The 17,697-nt window shown below is 47.9% G+C and overlaps 5 protein-coding genes across 5 annotated transcripts; 2 read left to right on the forward strand and 3 right to left on the reverse strand.

The window, feature by feature from the left end:
• Positions 1 to 1,279: 1,279 nt before the first annotated feature.
• ENH_00078180 (SAG family member) lies at positions 1,280 to 2,432 on the forward strand (the record flags this gene model as incomplete). Its single annotated transcript, XM_013583120.1, has 4 exons — positions 1,280 to 1,367; positions 1,480 to 1,646; positions 1,769 to 2,160; positions 2,306 to 2,432. 4 exons carry the CDS (start codon positions 1,280 to 1,282, stop codon positions 2,430 to 2,432), a joined length of 774 nt encoding a protein of 257 aa, XP_013438574.1.
• Positions 2,433 to 3,545: 1,113 nt separating this feature from the next.
• On the forward strand, positions 3,546 to 7,183 carry ENH_00078190 (SAG family member; the record flags this gene model as incomplete). The annotated part of the gene is made up of 7 exons (XM_013583121.1): positions 3,546 to 3,657; positions 3,771 to 3,937; positions 4,060 to 4,451; positions 4,585 to 4,651; positions 5,562 to 5,629; positions 6,500 to 6,775; positions 7,066 to 7,183. The coding sequence occupies 7 exons, from the start codon at positions 3,546 to 3,548 to the stop codon at positions 7,181 to 7,183; spliced, it is 1,200 nt and encodes a 399-aa protein (XP_013438575.1).
• Positions 7,184 to 8,001: 818 nt separating this feature from the next.
• On the reverse strand, positions 8,002 to 9,163 carry ENH_00078200 (SAG family member; the record flags this gene model as incomplete). The annotated part of the gene is made up of 4 exons (XM_013583122.1): positions 8,002 to 8,128; positions 8,275 to 8,672; positions 8,805 to 8,968; positions 9,076 to 9,163. The coding sequence occupies 4 exons, from the start codon at positions 9,161 to 9,163 to the stop codon at positions 8,002 to 8,004; spliced, it is 777 nt and encodes a 258-aa protein (XP_013438576.1).
• A 1,132-nt stretch (positions 9,164 to 10,295) lies between these two features.
• On the reverse strand, positions 10,296 to 11,434 carry ENH_00078210 (SAG family member; the record flags this gene model as incomplete). Its single annotated transcript, XM_013583123.1, is given in 5 exon segments — positions 10,296 to 10,422; positions 10,568 to 10,688; positions 10,707 to 10,943; positions 11,063 to 11,194; positions 11,347 to 11,434. 5 exon segments carry the CDS (start codon positions 11,432 to 11,434, stop codon positions 10,296 to 10,298), a joined length of 705 nt encoding a protein of 234 aa, XP_013438577.1.
• A 1,691-nt stretch (positions 11,435 to 13,125) lies between these two features.
• ENH_00078220 (SAG family member) lies at positions 13,126 to 14,277 on the reverse strand (the record flags this gene model as incomplete). Its single annotated transcript, XM_013583124.1, has 4 exons — positions 13,126 to 13,252; positions 13,450 to 13,787; positions 13,910 to 14,076; positions 14,190 to 14,277. The coding sequence occupies 4 exons, from the start codon at positions 14,275 to 14,277 to the stop codon at positions 13,126 to 13,128; spliced, it is 720 nt and encodes a 239-aa protein (XP_013438578.1).
• Between the last annotated feature and the right edge of the window lie 3,420 nt (positions 14,278 to 17,697).

A 17,697-nucleotide genomic window follows, 5' to 3' on the forward strand; every position in this document is an offset into this window, starting at 1 on the left:
TGTGCTCTGTTTGGATTTTCAGGGGAGAGGAGTGGCAGAAGATTGTTCATGCTATAGTTGGTACTGAGGAGGGCAACGGGGTTTCCCCGTTCAGGCCATCATTGGCAGTTGGGTTCATCACGATGCTGTTTGCGTACGGTCTTTTTCAGGCCTTTAGCCTCTTGGCAGTGTGCGTGCACGCACTAGACGGGCTTATTGCTGGCTATCTCACCAAGCTACTAATCCAGCATACGAGAGCAAGAGGCTTCTGGTGTTTTATTGTCTGTGTTTAGGAGTGCAGAAGATAAACCATTTTTAGACCCTGCAGAGATGCGCCACGAGCAGGTGCTGGCGATGCACGCCATGTGCTATCAGGTTCCACTTTCGATATTCTGCCGACGTGTTTATGGCTTGTAGTCCCGAGTGTCTTCGAGATTGCTGCCGATACCTAGCCCATGTTTAGGTGTATCTAGTGATATTGGTGATGCGCTGGTGGCGTAAATCTTGGCTGTTTCTTTGGTGAGGTTGACACTGGGTCACTTCTTGAGGTCACTTTAACGGCGCAGCCTTGAGTCGTCGCATGTTTTTGTGCCCTTATTCTTAAGGAAGCACTTAAGTGGAACGCTGTCGTAACATTTTGAATCTACTCGTTTAGAGATACATCCTGTCTGCGTTTCCTCACTCATTGAGCGTCCATGGGTTGCTGACGTCGCCTAACGGGAAGAAATTTGACAGTGGGCTTATTTTCTCACCACATTGCTATTTATAGTCTTTGTAAACGAAAACTGTGTAAACTAAATGTTTTGGGGAACATTTGCGCGTGCATCAATTTGACCCGCCGGTGTGCAACGCACTCCAGACATAAACTCGTGCTGTGCGGCGTTTCTTACTCTCTGGTACCTCAATGTGATGCGAAAAAGCACGCACTTCACGGCAGGACGGTAAAGTTAGGTTTCCTAAGAAGATGCTCTGCGCTTTGGCTGCGCTCTGGTCGCTGTAGATCTTCAGAGGTGAAGCGGTGACCCAGATCAACAGAACCTTTACGGCACGCTGCGTAGATCATGAGAGGCGACGCCATGTGCAGCACAGCTAGTAACAAGTCAAGATATATTGCTACTTAAATTCCATAATCTTGAAAAAACTATGAAGGGGAAAATTTGCAATAAGCGAGCGCTGCTACGCAGACGCAGCCCTCAGATGCCCTCCGCCCTTTCGCCGACGAGGGAACCCTCCTCACTAACTCTTCCACAAGATATTTCTGTAGCCCTCCCTTTTTAGGACATTATTTTAGTAGCCAAAAATGTTTCGTCTCGTTTGCATTGCTCTTGGTGTTGTGTCCGTGTTGTATGGACACGAGGCAGCAGGTGCCAGCACAACTGGAAAAGCTGGTAGGCAAGTAACTCCTGTCTTTTCTCCTTTAATAGGGAACACTCTTCCTATTCCAGAGTAGGAAACTCTTTCTTTTAAAATGTTTCTGTGTGTGTCGGAAATTCCTTTCAGAGACGCTCAACTGCTTGGCCGATATGAACGAGGCCAGGACAGCCGCTGGGCTCGCCAAGTTTGGGGAGCCATCTAGTGAAAAGCAAAAGCTGCCGCCAAGCCCCCTTCTGAAAGAAACCGTGGACCCCACAAATTTATGGAACCAAATATGCAAAATAATAACAGCGGTTAGTCTCTTCACAAGCGCACTGTAGTTCGGAGTCTATTTGGCATGTCAGCGTCTTCTAGATGACAACATATGTAGGAAGAGATGGCACGTTTGTCTTGGTTTGCATTCCATTATGTGAAGGAAGAAGAAAATAGCACTGAAGCCGAAAAATTAGAGGGAACCTTCGCGTACTATCCCGGCAGCAAGGACTGCAAAGCGGCAGTGCAATATTGGAAGGACGGTTTTTCGCTCTTCAATAACAAGCTGCCCCCAACGTACACAACTTCGAACCAGTCTGAAGTCTATAACAACAGGGCCGTCTCCTTTGTCTCCCTCTATAACCCTCAGACGAGCCCTGTAGCCAGCTGTGCCTTTGTCACCTGCACAAAAGGAGCCGGGTCTGTTGCTTCAGCCCTGTCAAGAAGCGACGAAAGGCGGACATTAAGAAGGCTTCAAGGTGAAGAGGAACCTACTACTGCCATCATCTGCTTGACGAATCCTAAGGCGCTGATTACTGATGCGGCGCCATTCCAGTGAGAATACACCCCCAGACCACCGGTGTGGCTTCATAAGGCCCAAAGCGCATCAGAAACTTAGCGCGAGTGTGACTTTTATATGTAGCACTTGTTTTCATGGAGCTAAGTGATCGTGTGTATTGTGCTATGGTCGGGTTTGCAGGGAAGATGAATGGCAGAAGATTGTTCATGCAATAGTTGGTACTGAGGAGGGCACCGGGGCTTCCCCGGTTAGGCCGTCTCTTACACTGGGGTTTATAATGATGATTTTTGCTTACACTCTTTTTTAAGCTCTCAGATTGTGTCCAGGATGCAGTCACGGGCAGTGCGCAGGCTTATTCTTGGTCTTCTCACCGAATTAATATTCCAGCGCGCGGGAACGAGATGTTTCTCTTAGTGTTTTATCGTTTTCATTAAGGAGTGCAGAAGATGAACAATTTTTAGTCCATGCAGAGTGGTGCCACGAGCAGGTGCTGGCGGTGCACACCATTTGCTGTTAGGTTCCATTTTCAATATTCTCCAGACGTATTTATGGCCTCTAGTGCTACGTATATTCGGGAGTGCTGCCGATACCTTGCCTATGTTTAGCTCTGTCTAGCGATATTGGTGACGTACTGCTGGTGTATACCGTGGCTGCTTCTCTGGCCAGGCTGAACCTCATCAATCTAGGACACTTCCCGAGGTAACTTTGGAGGAGGAGCCTTGTGTCGCTGCATGCCTCTGCTTCCTTATTGCCAAGGAAGAGTTTAATTCGAACATTTTGAAGACACTTGAAGTTTACTCGTGCAGAGAAGTATCCTGTCTTGTTTTTCCTAAGCATTAAGCGTCCATGGGCTGCCGACGTCGCTTAACCGAAAACAATTCGAACGTGGGCTTGTTTTCCCGTTAAGCCATTGTTTATAGTTTGTCTAGAAAGGAGAATGTGCAAAGTAAATGTTTTAGTGGACATTCACGCTTGCGTCTGTTTCACCCGCCGGCATGTAACGTATCCCAGACGTGCACTCGTGCTATGCGGCGTCTGTTACTCTCTGGTAGGTCAATGCAAAAACACACGCAATTTACTGCAGGACGGTATAGTCAGGGCTTTTAAGAAGATGCTCTGTGGTCTGGCTGCGCAGTAGTCGCTGTAGATCTATGTGGGAGTGCGGTGACCCAGATAAACAGAACCTTTGCGGCACGCGGCATAGACCACGAGGAGCCACGCCAGATGCAGCACAGTTACTAACGAAACAATTTATATTGTTGCTCAGCTTTCATGGCCCTTGAAAAGGGTATGAAGAAGAAATTTGTGATAAGTGAGCGCTGCTACGCAGACGCAGCCCTCAGGCGCCCTATGCCCTTTCGTCGACGAGCGAGGAGTGCTGACCAACTCCTCCAAAAGATATTTCTTTAACCCTCCCTTTATGTTATTACTTTACTGGTCAACGATGCTTCATCGAATTTGTACTGCGCTCGCTGCTGTGTCCATGTTCTATGGACACGAGGCAGCAAGTGCTAGCACAACTGGAAAAGCTGGTATGCCTGTAACTCCTGTCTTTTCGTTGTTTATGGGGCAAGACTCTTCCTATTTCAGGATAGCAGTCTCCTTTATTCGAACAGTTCTTGTGTGTGTCGGAGTTTCCCTTCAGAGACGCTCAATTGCTTGGCCGAAATGAATGAGGCCAGGACAGCAGCTGGACTCGCCCAGTTTGAGGAGGCATCTAATGATAAGCAAAAACTGCCGCAAAGCACCACTTTAAAAGAAGCAATAAACGCTGGCACTTTATGGAACGAAATCTGCACAATAATAACAACGGTTAGTCTCTTCACAAGCGCAGCTCTCTCGGGAGTTTATTTAGCCACTCGAAGTCTTATAGATGACGGCGCGTGTAGCGAGAGATGGCAGGCTTGTCTTGTTTTGCATTCTACTATGTTAAGGAGGAAAGCAACAGCGCTGAAGCCGAAAAATTAGAGGGGACCTTCGCGTACTACCCCGGCAAAAAGGACTGCAAAGCGGCAGTCCAGCACTGGAAGGACGGATTTTCGCTCTTCAATAACCAGCTGCCCCCAACGTACACAGCATTAAATAACCCTGCGGTGTACACCGACAGGGCTGTTTCCTTTATTGCCCTCTATAACCCTAAAGCGAGTCCTGTAGCCAGCTGTGCCTTTGTCACCTGCACAACAGCAAGCGAGTTTGCTGCCCCAGCCCTCTCAAAAGGCAAGGAAGGGCCAACATTAAGGAGCCTCGGAGATGGAGCTCAAACAACTACTGCCGTTATTTGCTTGACGAATCCGAAGGCGCTGACTACTGGGGCGGCGCCATTCAAGTGGGAATACACCCTAAGACAATAGACTCCGCGGCATAGGGCCCAAAGTGCACACAGATGTGACTTTCATGTGCCTCACTTGCTTCCTTGGAGCTAGGTGATCGTGTGTATTGTGCTGTATCTGGATTTTCAGGGAAGATGAATGGCAGAAGATTGTTCAATCTATAGTTGGTACTGAGGAGGGCAATGGGGTTTCCCCGGTAAAGCCGTCATTGGAACTTGGGTTGATTTTGCTGCTTTTCGCGTATGGTCTTTTTTAAGCTCTCAGCCTGTGTGCAGGGTGCCGGTACCGGACAGATTTATCATCGGGCGCCCCGCCGAATAAGCCATCCAGCACACGTGATCAGAAGGTTTCTCTTGGTGCTTTATCGTATCTGTTGAGGAATGCAGAAGATGGAGCTTTTCTAGCCTCTGCAGAGACCTTCCACGAGCAGGTGCTGGCGATGCACGCTCTATGCTGTCATGCCCTATTTTCGATATTCTCGATGCGTATTTATTGCTCCTAAATATATTATACAACGCTTCCGATGGTCAGCACTGGTTACAACGCTTCCGATAGTCAGCACTGGTTTAAGTGTACCCTGAGATATCGGTGAGTGACAATTTTATACCGCAGCTGGCTGCTTGACCAGGTTGAGCCTTGTCATGCTATGTCGCTTCCCGAAGTTACTTTAAGGGAGCGGGCTTGTGTCACTGCATTCCTTTGTATCCTCATTCTCAGGAACTTATTTGAGTTGAGTGCATTGTAGATATTTTGAATGTACTCTTGCATAGATATAGCCTGTCTCGGGTTCCTCACTCCTTGGGAGTCGACGGCTCGCCGCGACGCACGGCCAACAGAAAAAAATTCGGAAGATACATCTTTCCCCTTCCTTAAAGGAAATAATACGTTCGTAAAGAGGTCTTGCCAAGGTGAACATTTGCGCGTACATCAATTTAACCTGCTGGTGTGTGTAACGCACTGACAAGCATTCCTGCCATGGGGCGCTTCTTGGTCTCTGGCGCGTCAGTACAAACAAGCACGCATCTAACAACGGGGCACTAGAGTTAGGCCTCTTAGGACAAGTAAAAATTCCTGTTCGTTCAACGTGTTGTGGGCGCTGTAGATAGATCTTTGGGGGTGATGCGGTGGAGCAGATCAATAGAAACTTTAAGGCACGCGATGAAGATCAGGAAAGGTAAAGCCGAATGGGACGTAGTTACCAACAAAACAAGATATTTGTTTGCCTAATCTGAATGAGTCTGAAAAAGAAGATGACGTAGAAAAAACGTATTATCAAGAAGCGCAGCCGCTCCAATGCAGCCCATTGGTGTCTCCTACTACACTGCCATCCGTTGAAAAAGAAACGAAGTTCACCAATTCCTCCCAAAATTTATTTCTTTGTCCTTTTTTACTATTAAGTTTTTGTAGAACATGATTTGCCCCCGTTTTATTGTAGTTGTTGCCTTATGTGTGTTCTCTGGACACAAGGCAGTATCTGCGAACACAACTGGAACAGCAACTGGAACAGCAGGTAAGCGCATTGCTTGTGTCTTTTCCCCAAATTGACCCACGATTTCTGGTTTTTCTGATGTCCCAACCTAAAACGCTGTTCGGTCTTCACAGATTTCTTGTTCGTGTTAGATTTTCCCCTCAGAAACGCTTGATTGCTTGGCCTCGATGAACGAGCTGAGGAGAGCCGCGGGACTTGCTGAGTTTAAGGAGGCAGAGGAACAAGATCAAATACTGCCGAAACATGCCGCCGGTAGAACTGACATAATAGCCGCCAATTTGTAGAGGGAAATTTTCCAAGAAATAGCGGGGGTAAGCCGCGTCATGAGCGCACTGGCATCGCGAGTTCCGGTATTCTTAGCCGAACTAAGTCATGCAGACTACGGCTCATTTAGGATAAGACGCCCTGTTTCCCTTGATTTTCGTGTTACAATGTGAAGACTGACAGCGCGGGGACTGAACCAAAAAAGTTGAAGGGAACCTTCGCGTATTACCCTGGCAAAAAAGACTGCAAAACTGCAGTTCAGCACTGGAGTAATGGGTTTTCGTTCTTCAGTAGCAAGCTGCCTCCAACATACACAGATTCGAACCAGCCTGATGTCTATACCGACCAGGCTGTTTCCTTTGTTGCCCTCTATAACCCCAAGGCGAATCTTGTAGCCAGCTGCGCCTTTGTCACGTGCACAGAAGGAGCCGAATTCGCTGCCCCAGAGCTGTCGAGTAGGCACGAAGAGCGGACATTAAGAAGGCTTCGAGGTGAAGAGGAACCTGCTACAAGCGTTATATGCTTGGCGAATCGGAAAGCATTGAACTCAGGAGACGCGCCATTCAAGTAGGAGCACACCTCAAGGTTACAAACCCGGCTGCATAAGAGTCGAAGTGCATCGGAAACTTAGCATAAGCGTAACCTGCATATGTGACTCTTGCACCCGTGGTGGTAGTTCACCAATGGATTGTGCTGTATTTGGATTTACGGGGAAGAGGAGTGGCAGAAGATTGTTCGTGCTATAGTTGGTCCTGAGGAAGGCGACGTTGTCCCGCCTGTTAGGCCGTCACTGGCAGTTGGATTCGTAATGATGCTTTTCGCCTACGGTCTTCCTTAGGTTGTCGGCCTTTGTGCAGAGTGTCGGCACTGGATGGGCTTGTCGTCGGCAGTCTCCCTGAACAAATTGCCGAGCACGCGCGACCAAAAGGTTTCTTTTGGTGTTTTATCATTTATGTTAAGGATTGCAGGAGATAAACTACTTTGAATCCCTGCAGACGGATGCCACGAGCAGCTGCTGACGATGCTGCCAGCTGCCGCTTCCGGTGCTGGGAGACGTGTTCCTGGCAACTAGGGCTCAGTGTTTTCCATGTCCCTTCCTCCGGCAGACTAAAATGCAAGGACAATGCAGTACGATATTTTCAGCCCCATGTGTTCCAGCAGCATACATGCACGAACGGCGAGAAGCACCAGCATGTTACCTACGAGACCCTTGCGTGCTGTGGCACCGTGGGACGACTTAATTATCAAGTTGGAGGGAATCGCTGCTATAAACTGCAATGGCAACCCACTGTTGATAACAAACAATCAATGATATTTCTTCATGGCGCTATGGCCAAAATATCTACAATGCTGTGCAATTTTTCTCTCCGTGACCAGTTGAATAAACATGCCATGAAACATGCCTACCTCTTTCAAGGGACTACATGGAGTGACGTAGTGCGAGAAGGCTCAACCTCACCAAAGATGCAGCCATAGTATACACCACCAGTATATCACCAATATCGCTACACCCACATAGGTAGACTCAGCATCGGCAGCCATGCTGAAGACACCTAGGACTAGTGGGCATAAATACGTATGGAGAATATTAGAAATGGCACCTGGCAGCACATGGCGTGCATCGCCAGCTCCTGCTCGTGGCGCCTCTATGCAGGGGCTAAAAATGGCTTATCTTTTGCACCCTTCAATGCAGATGATAAAACACCAAAAGAAGCATTTCGGTCTTGCGTGCTGGACTGCTGGACTAAGGGTAAGTCTATCCAGTGCCTGGATCCTGCGCAGTGGCTGACAGCTTAAAAAAGACCATTGGAGAAAAGGATCATAATGAACCCAAGTGCCAATGACGGCCTGACCGGGGAATCCCCGTTGCCCTGTTCAACACCAGCTATAGCATGAACAATCTTCTGCCATTCCTCTTCCCTGCAAATCCGTCCACAACACAATATATTGGTCATTTAGATACATGGAGGTAAGCGCTACATATGGAATTCACACTTAGGCTAAGCTGCCTATGCACTTTGGGTCCTATGCAGCCAAATCCGTGGTCCTTGAGCGTGTGTTCCCACTTGAATGGCGCTTCTCCCGTGTTCAGTGCTTTCGGATTCGTCAGGCAGAGAACGGCAGTAGTCGTTTGAGTGTTATCTTCGAGTCTCCTCAATATCCGCCCGTTGTGGCTTCTAGACAGGGATTGGGCAGCAAACTCGTTTCCGCCCGTTGTTGTGCAGGTGACAAACGCGCAGCTGGCCACAGGGTTCGTCTTGGGGTTATAGAGAGCAACAAAGGAGACGGCCCTGTCGGTATATACATCAGGGTTATTCAGCGCTGTGTATTTTGGAGGCAAACTGTTACTGAAGAGAGAAAAGCCGCCTTGCCAGTACTTCACTGCTGCTTCGCAATCACTCTCGCCGGCGTAGTATGCGGGCGTTCCCACCAATTTATCGATTTCAGAGCTCTCTTCCCCATCCTTCGCATAATGGAACAAAAAAGAAGAAAAAATCTGCATCTGTTGCTGTACGTGCCGTATCCACTCTTCAGGCTCGTGAATGCCTAGGAGTGCTAGAGCTTTCTATCGCACTGTGCCTGTGACGCGGCTTACTCCCACTATCTTTTTGCAGATTTGGTCCCATAAAGTTCCAGAGTTTATGTCTACCAGCGCAGAGTGTTCCGGTAGTATTTGTCCCGCTTCTGTTGCGTTGGCAAACGCAGGGAACCCCGCGGCTGCCCTGGCCTCGTTCATCTCGGTGAAGCAGTTAAGCGCTTCTGTGGAACACCAACACACACAAGCATAGCTTAAAAAATGAGGCATCACTCTGAATTAACAGGATTTTTGACTCAAAACAAAGAAAAGACGGGAGCAAAATGCTCACGTGCTTTTCCTTTTGTAGTGGCGCTTTCTGTCCCGTGTCCACAGAGCACAGACACGACGACGAGCGCAGGAAAAAGGAGGCGAAGCATCTCCGGCAAATATGCAAGAAAATAGTGCTCAAAAAAAGATCAAGGAAACAAGCTATGGACAGAATGAGTGAACGCTGTTTTTTTCTGGACGCAGGGGCGGGAAGGGACAGTCCTGGGCAGGGTGGGAGTGGCTGAACTTGTCGTTGATACCCTCTTCTTCCTCCTTCATCTGCATTTGCACTATACCTAAAGCTAAACAAAAAAGCACAAAATTTGTTAGTAACTGTGCTACACATGGATCCGAGCATTTCGTGATCAACACGTGGCTTAGAGGCTCTTTTGTTCTGGGTCACCACATCACCCCCAAAGATCTATGCTGCAAAGTACGTGAAGCTCTTCTTTTAAGAAAGCCTCCCTACAATTAGCCCACTTTGCTTATGTTCTCCAACAAACCGTTCCATCGAAAAGCAAGAAACATCTCATAGCAGGGAAGCTTCTGAGCAGTGCCTAACACACCACTGGTTCAAATTGATGCATAAACCGACGCTCACTAGAATTTTTTCGCACGCGCCTGCCATGGCTTAACAAGATGACAAAAAATAAAAATGTGGAAAAAGAAATTATCGATCGAGCTGTTCCCCCTTGAATGAGCGTGGCAACACCATGGCCCCACAATGCATTAGACAGCAGAAAGGTAATGCTCCTCTACAACACTTCATGCAAACTGACTATAGGGAGCTCCAGTTAAACACTTTCTTGACTAATAAAGGCATGAAGGGTTGCCATGAAACAATTCCTTCGCTTTGAAGCGACCTTGCGAAGTGACCTGGTGCGAAGAAGCTCTCAAGCTGGCAAAACAAGTGGCCATGGTATACACCGCCATTACATCACCAATATCGCTAGACACATCCAAGTATAGGCTAGGCATCGGCAGTGATGCTCAAGATACTTAGGACTACTGGGCATAAGTACGTCTGTACAATGTCGCAAATGCCACGTGGTAGCACATGAATTGCACCGCCAGCAATTGATCGCGACAATATCTTAAGAGCTAAAACAGAAGCTGTTCAGCATGCCTCAACAGAAACGATAAAAGACCAGGAGAAACCTCGTGGTCTCGCGTGCTGGGTCATTTTTCAATTCGACAAGCTGTGTCTGTCCAGTGCCAGCATCCTGCTCAGAGGCTGGCAGCTTAAAAAAGACCGTAGGCAGAAATCATCATTATGAGCACAAGTGCCAACGTTGGCCTGATATTTGAAGCCCCGTTGCCCTCATCAGTACCAACTATAGCTTGAACAATCTTCTGCCATTCCTCTTCCCTGCAAATCGAGCCACAGCACAAGATATTGATCATTTAGGTCATATGGGAGCAAGCGCTCAGTATGAAATGCACACTTCAGCTAAGTTGTGGATGGGCCTGGGGTCGCGTGCAGCCAAGTCCGTGGCCCTGGGGTGTTTTCCCACTTGAATGGCGCTTCTCCAGTTTTCAGTGCCTCCGGATTCGTCAAGCAGATAACGGCAGTAGTTTTTTGGGGCTCATTTTGAAGTCTTCTTAGTGACCGGTTATTCGGGCTTCTAGCGAGCGCTGGGGCAGCAAGTGTACTTGTCTTTGTGCAGGTGACGAAGGCGCAGCTCGCCAGAGGGCTCGCCTTGGGGTTATAGAGGGCAACAAACGAGACAGCCTTGTCGGTATAGACATCAGGGTCGTTCAACGCTGTGTAATTTGGCGGCAGTTTGTTATTGAAGAGAGAAAACCCGTCCTTCCAGTATTGCACTGCCGCTTCGCAGTCCTTTTCTCCAGCGTAATAGGCGGGTGTTCCCACCAATTTTTCGATTTCACCTGTATCACCTTCGTCCTTAGCAGAAAAGTGCAACACAAAGAAAATGGGGGATCAGTCGCTACAGTCACTATAGTCTTCGGTTTCACTACATGTGGCGAAAGCAGTGCCTTCGAGAGACAGCCTACCCCCATTATTTTCTCGCAGACTTGGTTCCATAAAGTTTCGGGGATTACTGCCTTTCCCGAACCAGCATGTTCCGGCAGCAGTTGTCCATCTTCGGTCGCCTCACCAAACGCAGGCAGTCCCGCGGCTGTTCTTGCCTCATTCATCTGAGGCAAGCAATTGAGCGATTCTGAGAAAATGTCCGACACACAGAAGAATTTCGTGAAGAAGCTCAGTCTCCCCTCGGAAATAGCAGGAACGGCGCCTCGAAAGAAGAAAAGACAGGAGTAAAATGGTTACCTGCTTTTCCGGTTGTGGCAGCGCTCTCTGCCTTGCGTCCGCGGAACCCAAGCACAACGACGAGTGGAATAAAAACGAGACGAAGCATCTTTCGTTATTAAAAGGTGCTCAACAAAAAGCGTCGGAAGGAAACACTTTCTGGAGGGGATCGGTGAACGGTGTTCCCCTGTCAGCGGACGGGTTCGAAGAGCACATTTGTGGTCCGGTTTGGCGCTCGTGTACTTGATGTTAACGTATTCCCTTTCTCCTTCATTTCTTTTTTCACAATCATTCGCACTCAATGAAAATAAGGCCCACAGTGTTCGAGGTTGTGCTACATCGGTTTGTAGCTTTCATGATCTTCACTGCGTGCCTTACAGACCCACTTGTTCTGAGGAAGCCAATGCCAAACTTACACTACCAACAACATACTTCTGCTGAAACAACTCCCCCTAGACCAGCCTGCTCTACATGTGTGCTTCTTTGGATTGATGTATCGCAAAGTAATACACACTGTATCATGGGTGCTCGTAAACAATGCGTCAGACGACAAATAGTTGAAGTTCAGGTGTACAAAAGTGTTCACTACAGCGTATCCACAAGTACATCCCCCGGCTTAACAAGGCAACAAATAATGAGGCGAGAGAAAAGGAGAGAGAAAAGGAAGTTTTACTTTCGGTTTTACCTCTTAAAATCTTAGCAACCCCGTCACGCCTCAGTTCTTCAGACAGCTAGGAAGGGTATTCCTCAAGAAGCCCACATTGAAAATGTTTGCAACACTTTCTATTTAAACGCTTCCCCCAAAAATAATACAGAAATGTGTCACGATACAAACTTGCCCATTTGAAGTCACCTTGTATGGGGAGGCTCAACCTGCCCAAATCCGCAGACATGGAATATACCGCCATTACATCGCTGATGCAGCCACAAACAGTTAGAGGTGAGCACAGCACTGACTGGTAAATCAACAATATTCAAGCCTAGTGAAGAATGCTGACTATACTGGCCTAGCCTGAATTGTGCGGTTGCGTGTGCTAACGTGCTAGAGATCATGAAATGCCCGATAGCAGGAGCGCTTGTCAACAGTGCATCACATATCAGCGGGTTAAATTGATGCATGCGCAAATGCCCACAAAAACTATTATTGTACTCACTCATTGTACTCATCCCCTCCTATAAATCGACTACAAAGATTAAGAATAATGTGGTGGGAAAAAAGCCCACCTTCAAATGCTTTTCCGTTAAGTGACGGCGTCGGCAACTCATCAACACTCAAGGCGTGAGGAAACCAACACAGGATATTTTCCCGCATGGGTGCATTCAAAATTTCTTCAATGCGTCCCAATTAGGTGCATACTTAACAATAAGGCTACAAAGGGATGCCATGACGAAGGTCTGCACCCCGAAAGTGATCTCGGGAAGTGACCTACTATGAGAAGACTCAATCTCGCCAAACAAATCGCCACGGCGAGACGACAGCAGTAGATCACCGATATCGCTAGACATAACTTAAAATAGGCACAGCTCTGGCAGTGATTCTGAAGATACATGGGAGTAGTAGGCATAAAAACGTCTGGATAATATCGAAAATGGAGCCTGGCAGCACATGGGGTGCTGTGTCAGCACCTGATCGTGGGACTCCGCTTCAGCGGCTAAAAGGAGTCCATATTTTGCACTCCTCAACACGAACAATAAAACACCAAAAGAAACCTTTTGGTCTCGTGTGCTGGGCCATTTATTCGGTGACACGGCTGACGGCAAGCCTGTCCAGTGCCAGAATCCTGCACAGAGACTGACAACTCATAAAAGAACGTAGTGGAAGAATATTATTATGGGCCCAAGCAACAACGACGGCCTAACCGGCGAAACCGCGTTGCCCTCCTCAGGACCACCTATAGCATGAACAATCTTCTGCCACTCCTCTTCCCTGCAAACCCAAGCACAGCACAATGCATTGATCATTTGGGTCCTTGGGGAACAATTTTACATACAAGAGACACCGCCGTGAAAAGTTGCCGATGCACTTTGGATCCTATGCAGCGAAGTCTGTGGTCTTGCGGTGTAGTCCCACTTGAATGGCACCGCATCAGCAGCCAGCACCTCCGGGTTTGTCAAACAGATAACAGCTGTGACAGATTCCCTCCAGATTGAAGTTTCCTTAATGTCTGGCCTTCGCGGCCTTTTGGCAGGGCTGAAGCAGCAAGCGCGGCTCCTTTTGTGCAGGTGACAGAGGCGCAGCTGGCCACGGGGCTCGCCTTAGGGTTATAGAGAGCGACGAAGGAGACAGCCTTGTCAGTATAGACGTCAGTCTTGTTCGGCTCTGTGTACGCTGGGGGCAGCTCGTTATGAAAGAGCGGAAACCCGTCCTTCCAGTATTGCACTGCCGCTTTGCAGTCTTTTTTGCCCGGATAATAGGCGAAGCTCCCCTCTAAGCTTTTGGCTTCATTGCTGTCGTCTGCTTCCTTCACATAATAGAGTGCAAAACAAGATAAACCTGGCGTCTCTTGTTGCATGCACCGTGACCTACAGGACGCTGATTGGCCAAACGAACTCGCGACAGCAGTGTGCTTAACAAGGGACTAACCGCTGTTATTATCTTGCAAATTTCCTTCCATAAAGTATCAGCATTTATGGCTTTTCCCGAAGAGGAGCTTTGCGGCAGCGTTTGCTCAGCAGTAGATGCCTCCTTAAACTCATCGAGTCCAGCGGCTGTCCTGGCCTCGTTCATGTCGGCCAGGCAGTTGAACCACTCTGAAAGGAAACTCGAATACACACAGGAACATTTTGAATAAGAAGAAACTACAACTCAGTAATATGAAGAGGTTTGCTTCTTAACGAGGAAAAGACAGGAGTAACATGCATACCTGCTTTTCCCGTTGTGCTTGCACCACCGGCTGCGTGCCCACAGAACACAGACACAACAGCGGGCGCAATAAAAACGAGATGGCGCATCGTTGACAACCAGAATAATATTACATAGAGGGCGGGTTAGAGGAATAACTTCTGGGAGAGTTGGAGGCCGCTGTTCCCTTGTGGACGATCGTGAGCACGTAGGGCACCTGAGGGATGGGTTCGGGCGGCTGTGCTCGCTGATTGTCTTCTTTTTCCCCTTCATGTCGCTCTGCAGGATTATTTAGTTTCAGTAACAATATGTCTTGTTTTGGTTCTTAATGTTTCGCCTGTGGTTGTGCCTTTCGTGACCCATGCCACGTGCCTCAAACGTGGGTCACCGCATCACTTTAAAGATCTGCACCACCAAGAGCACATCCAAAGCACAGACAATTTTTTCTGCTGAAACGTACAAGTAAACTTTTCTGCAGTCAATTGTGGAGCTGTTTTGAAGCACGTGAGAGCAAGAAATGCCGTATAGGACGAGTGCTTTTCAAAAGTGCGTCACACACCAATGGTGCTTCAGTTGATAGAGGCACAAATGTTCACTAAGATCTTTTCACAAACACACTAACAGTTTTCGCAAGAAAAAAAAATGGAGTGAGGGGAAACAAGTCATAATTCGAACTTTTCCGCTTTTCGTGATGGCGGAAAGCCATGGACGCTCAAAGTGTGGGAAGGCTGAGACAGGATATTTCTCGCCACGAGAACATTCAAAATGTCTTCAGTGAGTTTTAATTAAACGTGTACGCGACAATAAGGATACAAAGGCATGCCATGGCACACGTTTGCGCCTTTAAAGTGACATCATGCAGTCACCCAGTGTAAGGAGGCACACCCTTGCCGAAAACGCAGCCACGGCAAACACCACCAGTAAATCACCGACATCGTTGGACACACCTTGAGATAGGTACCGCCCTGGGAGTGGTCCTGAAGATATCTTAGAGTAGTACGCATAAGCACATCGGGAAACTATCGAAAATGACACCTGCACACGGCATGCATCGACAGCACCTGCTCGTGACACCTCTCTGGTACGGATACAAATGGAATGTTCTTCTGCACGTTTCAATGCACATGATAAAATGCCAAAAGAAATTTCTTGCTCCTGCGTGTTCTATTACTTATTCGGTGAGACGTCCAACGACAAGTCTGTCCAGTGCCCGCACCCTGCACAGATACTGGCAGCTTCAAAGAGACCATATCTTTCTTCCAGTAGCAGGGGGGTTCGGAAGCACACGTGTTTCTTCAGATGACTGTATGAACTGAGCAAGTCGCGCAGCTGTCCTCGCCTATTTCATACTGTCTAAGCAGTTAAGCATTTCACGGGAGAAACTCCAGCGCACACAAAAGATATCTGAAGTCTGAAATAGCAAAAGCGTTGCTTGGCTAACAGCGCTTCTGGATGGACAACGCTTCTACACAACATGCTCACCTGCTGTTCCCGTTGTGCCAGCACTCGCGGTCATGTGCCCATAAAACACAAGCACGAAGACAGAGGGAGTAACAACAAGGCGAAGCATTTTTTAAAAATAAAATAACAGGCAGAAAACAGACTAAGAAAAGATATTTGAGGAGAGTTAGTGAACTTTATATCCTGCTTAACAGAGCTAACGGCAGATTTCGACTTTTTGTTATCTTTCCGGGATGCAATACGGCCTCTGCTGTTCTGGGTTGCCGCATCACCCGCTGAAAATCTTCGCCATCCAGCACATGCTCGACACAAGACAAAGTTCTCTCAAGGTACTATTCGCCAACATTGACTGCACTGCACGTGTTCTCCCTTCAATCCGCATACCAGAGGATGAACAGCAAAGCAATGCATGCTGTCTTATACACAGGGCAGTCCAAATATACGCCTACACAAACGTTCAACACAAACTATCTACAATTATATCTAGTGTACGAACACGCCAAGATAGAATGGGGAAAGGTAGTCAAGCAAAAGGCTACTGAAGGAGCGAGCTTCCTATCTCCTTGAAGTACCTGTGTCTGCTCCAACGGGGTTTGAAGATGATTGGGATTGTTGCAACCAAGCATTCACTTTCGCCACTTTGTCAACACTCAGCCCACCCCAGATGCCGGCTATGCGGCTTGCTACCCTATGGGCGCATTCTCCTTCACAATAACCCAGCTCTTATTGGATTTGGCGATCTCGCTGTAGACAGCTGCCGGACGCCTAGTAATTGAAAAGCTCAATATATGCCTCGTTCGGTGATGCATTCCTCGTTCCGATCGAACCTGCTTAGACCAACCTAGCTCAACTTCAGCAATTGAAAGTAATCGTAGCATGCTGGATGAAGTTGAAGACGTAATAAGGATTAAATTGCGATTTTTCTACCTCCTATACAAATGAAATTCTGGCCACTTGTCTGAACCTTTTCTTCGGGCTATTGGCTAATTATTATCGAGTGAACTATCGACTAAGGTACACTGCTAGTAACGGGGTCAGGTTCGGCAACACACGTCTGATTGACACACGGAATGTCAGGGCAGCCTTAAAAAGCAGTTGGAGCCTCCGCTGCCCGGTTCGGGCACGGAAAAGCTATCGTTTTCTTCAGATAAATCACCACAGTTGCATTGTTAGCTTCAGTGGGGAAGGCGGCAGGAGAGCTTTCTTTCGCAATGGTTACAAACAGACCTCACTCATGCATCACTTTCAGTGCGTGAAACAAGCTTTTTGGAAATAGCCCGTGACTGCTTGGAGTTTAAGTATTCGTCCCCTCACATTTGCTTGCCTAATTCAGCTAAAGAAGCCTCAAAGCACTACAGGTTCTCCAGATGACGGCAGCACGGACAGCCATTCGGTTGTTGCTTCAAGCTGATCTGCATAAAATCCCCCCCACATAGAAAATAATGCTGGACATCAGAAGAAGTGCAACCCTTTGCTGCAACGGATCATAAAATGTCTTCCGTTTTCTTTCCTTCGAAATAGAAGGAGATAAGAAAACCATATTGACCTCATCTCGCCCTCGGAAGGTCCTCATCTGTCATCCAAGGTTCCATTAAGGCTCGTTCTGTCATGTCTATTACTACAGTCCTTAAAAGCCAACGAACTTCTAGAACAGAGCGAGAAGGCCGATGGACGTCGCAGAAACAAGAGCAACTGAAGGGCCCACTGTGGAAACTCCGCTCTTGTTGCCAGATATCGCCTCCACGATTTTCTTCCATTCGTCTTCTCTGCGAAAAAATCACGGGAGAGACATAGCCGACGACTATTTCAAACAATGACAACGCCAGAGTGCAACTCAAAACGGACGTTAAGGCAGCTCGGAAGGTTATACATAACTGGTGACTGTAACAAATTTGTACTTGAATGGGGCTGTGTTTTCTTCCAAGGCAGCGGGGTTCGTCAAGCAAATGACGGCTTCGACTGTGGTGGAGCCAGATGAGAGTCTGCGTCCACCAGGGACGCCAGGGACAGTCGCAGTAGGACACTGGAGAAGCACGCAGCTGACAACAGGGTTGGGTTTCGGGTTGTAC

Source organism: Eimeria necatrix, genomic scaffold (genome assembly GCF_000499385.1).
Source record: "Eimeria necatrix Houghton genomic scaffold, Enh_scaff822, whole genome shotgun sequence".
Lineage (NCBI taxonomy): Eukaryota > Apicomplexa > Conoidasida > Eucoccidiorida > Eimeriidae > Eimeria > Eimeria necatrix.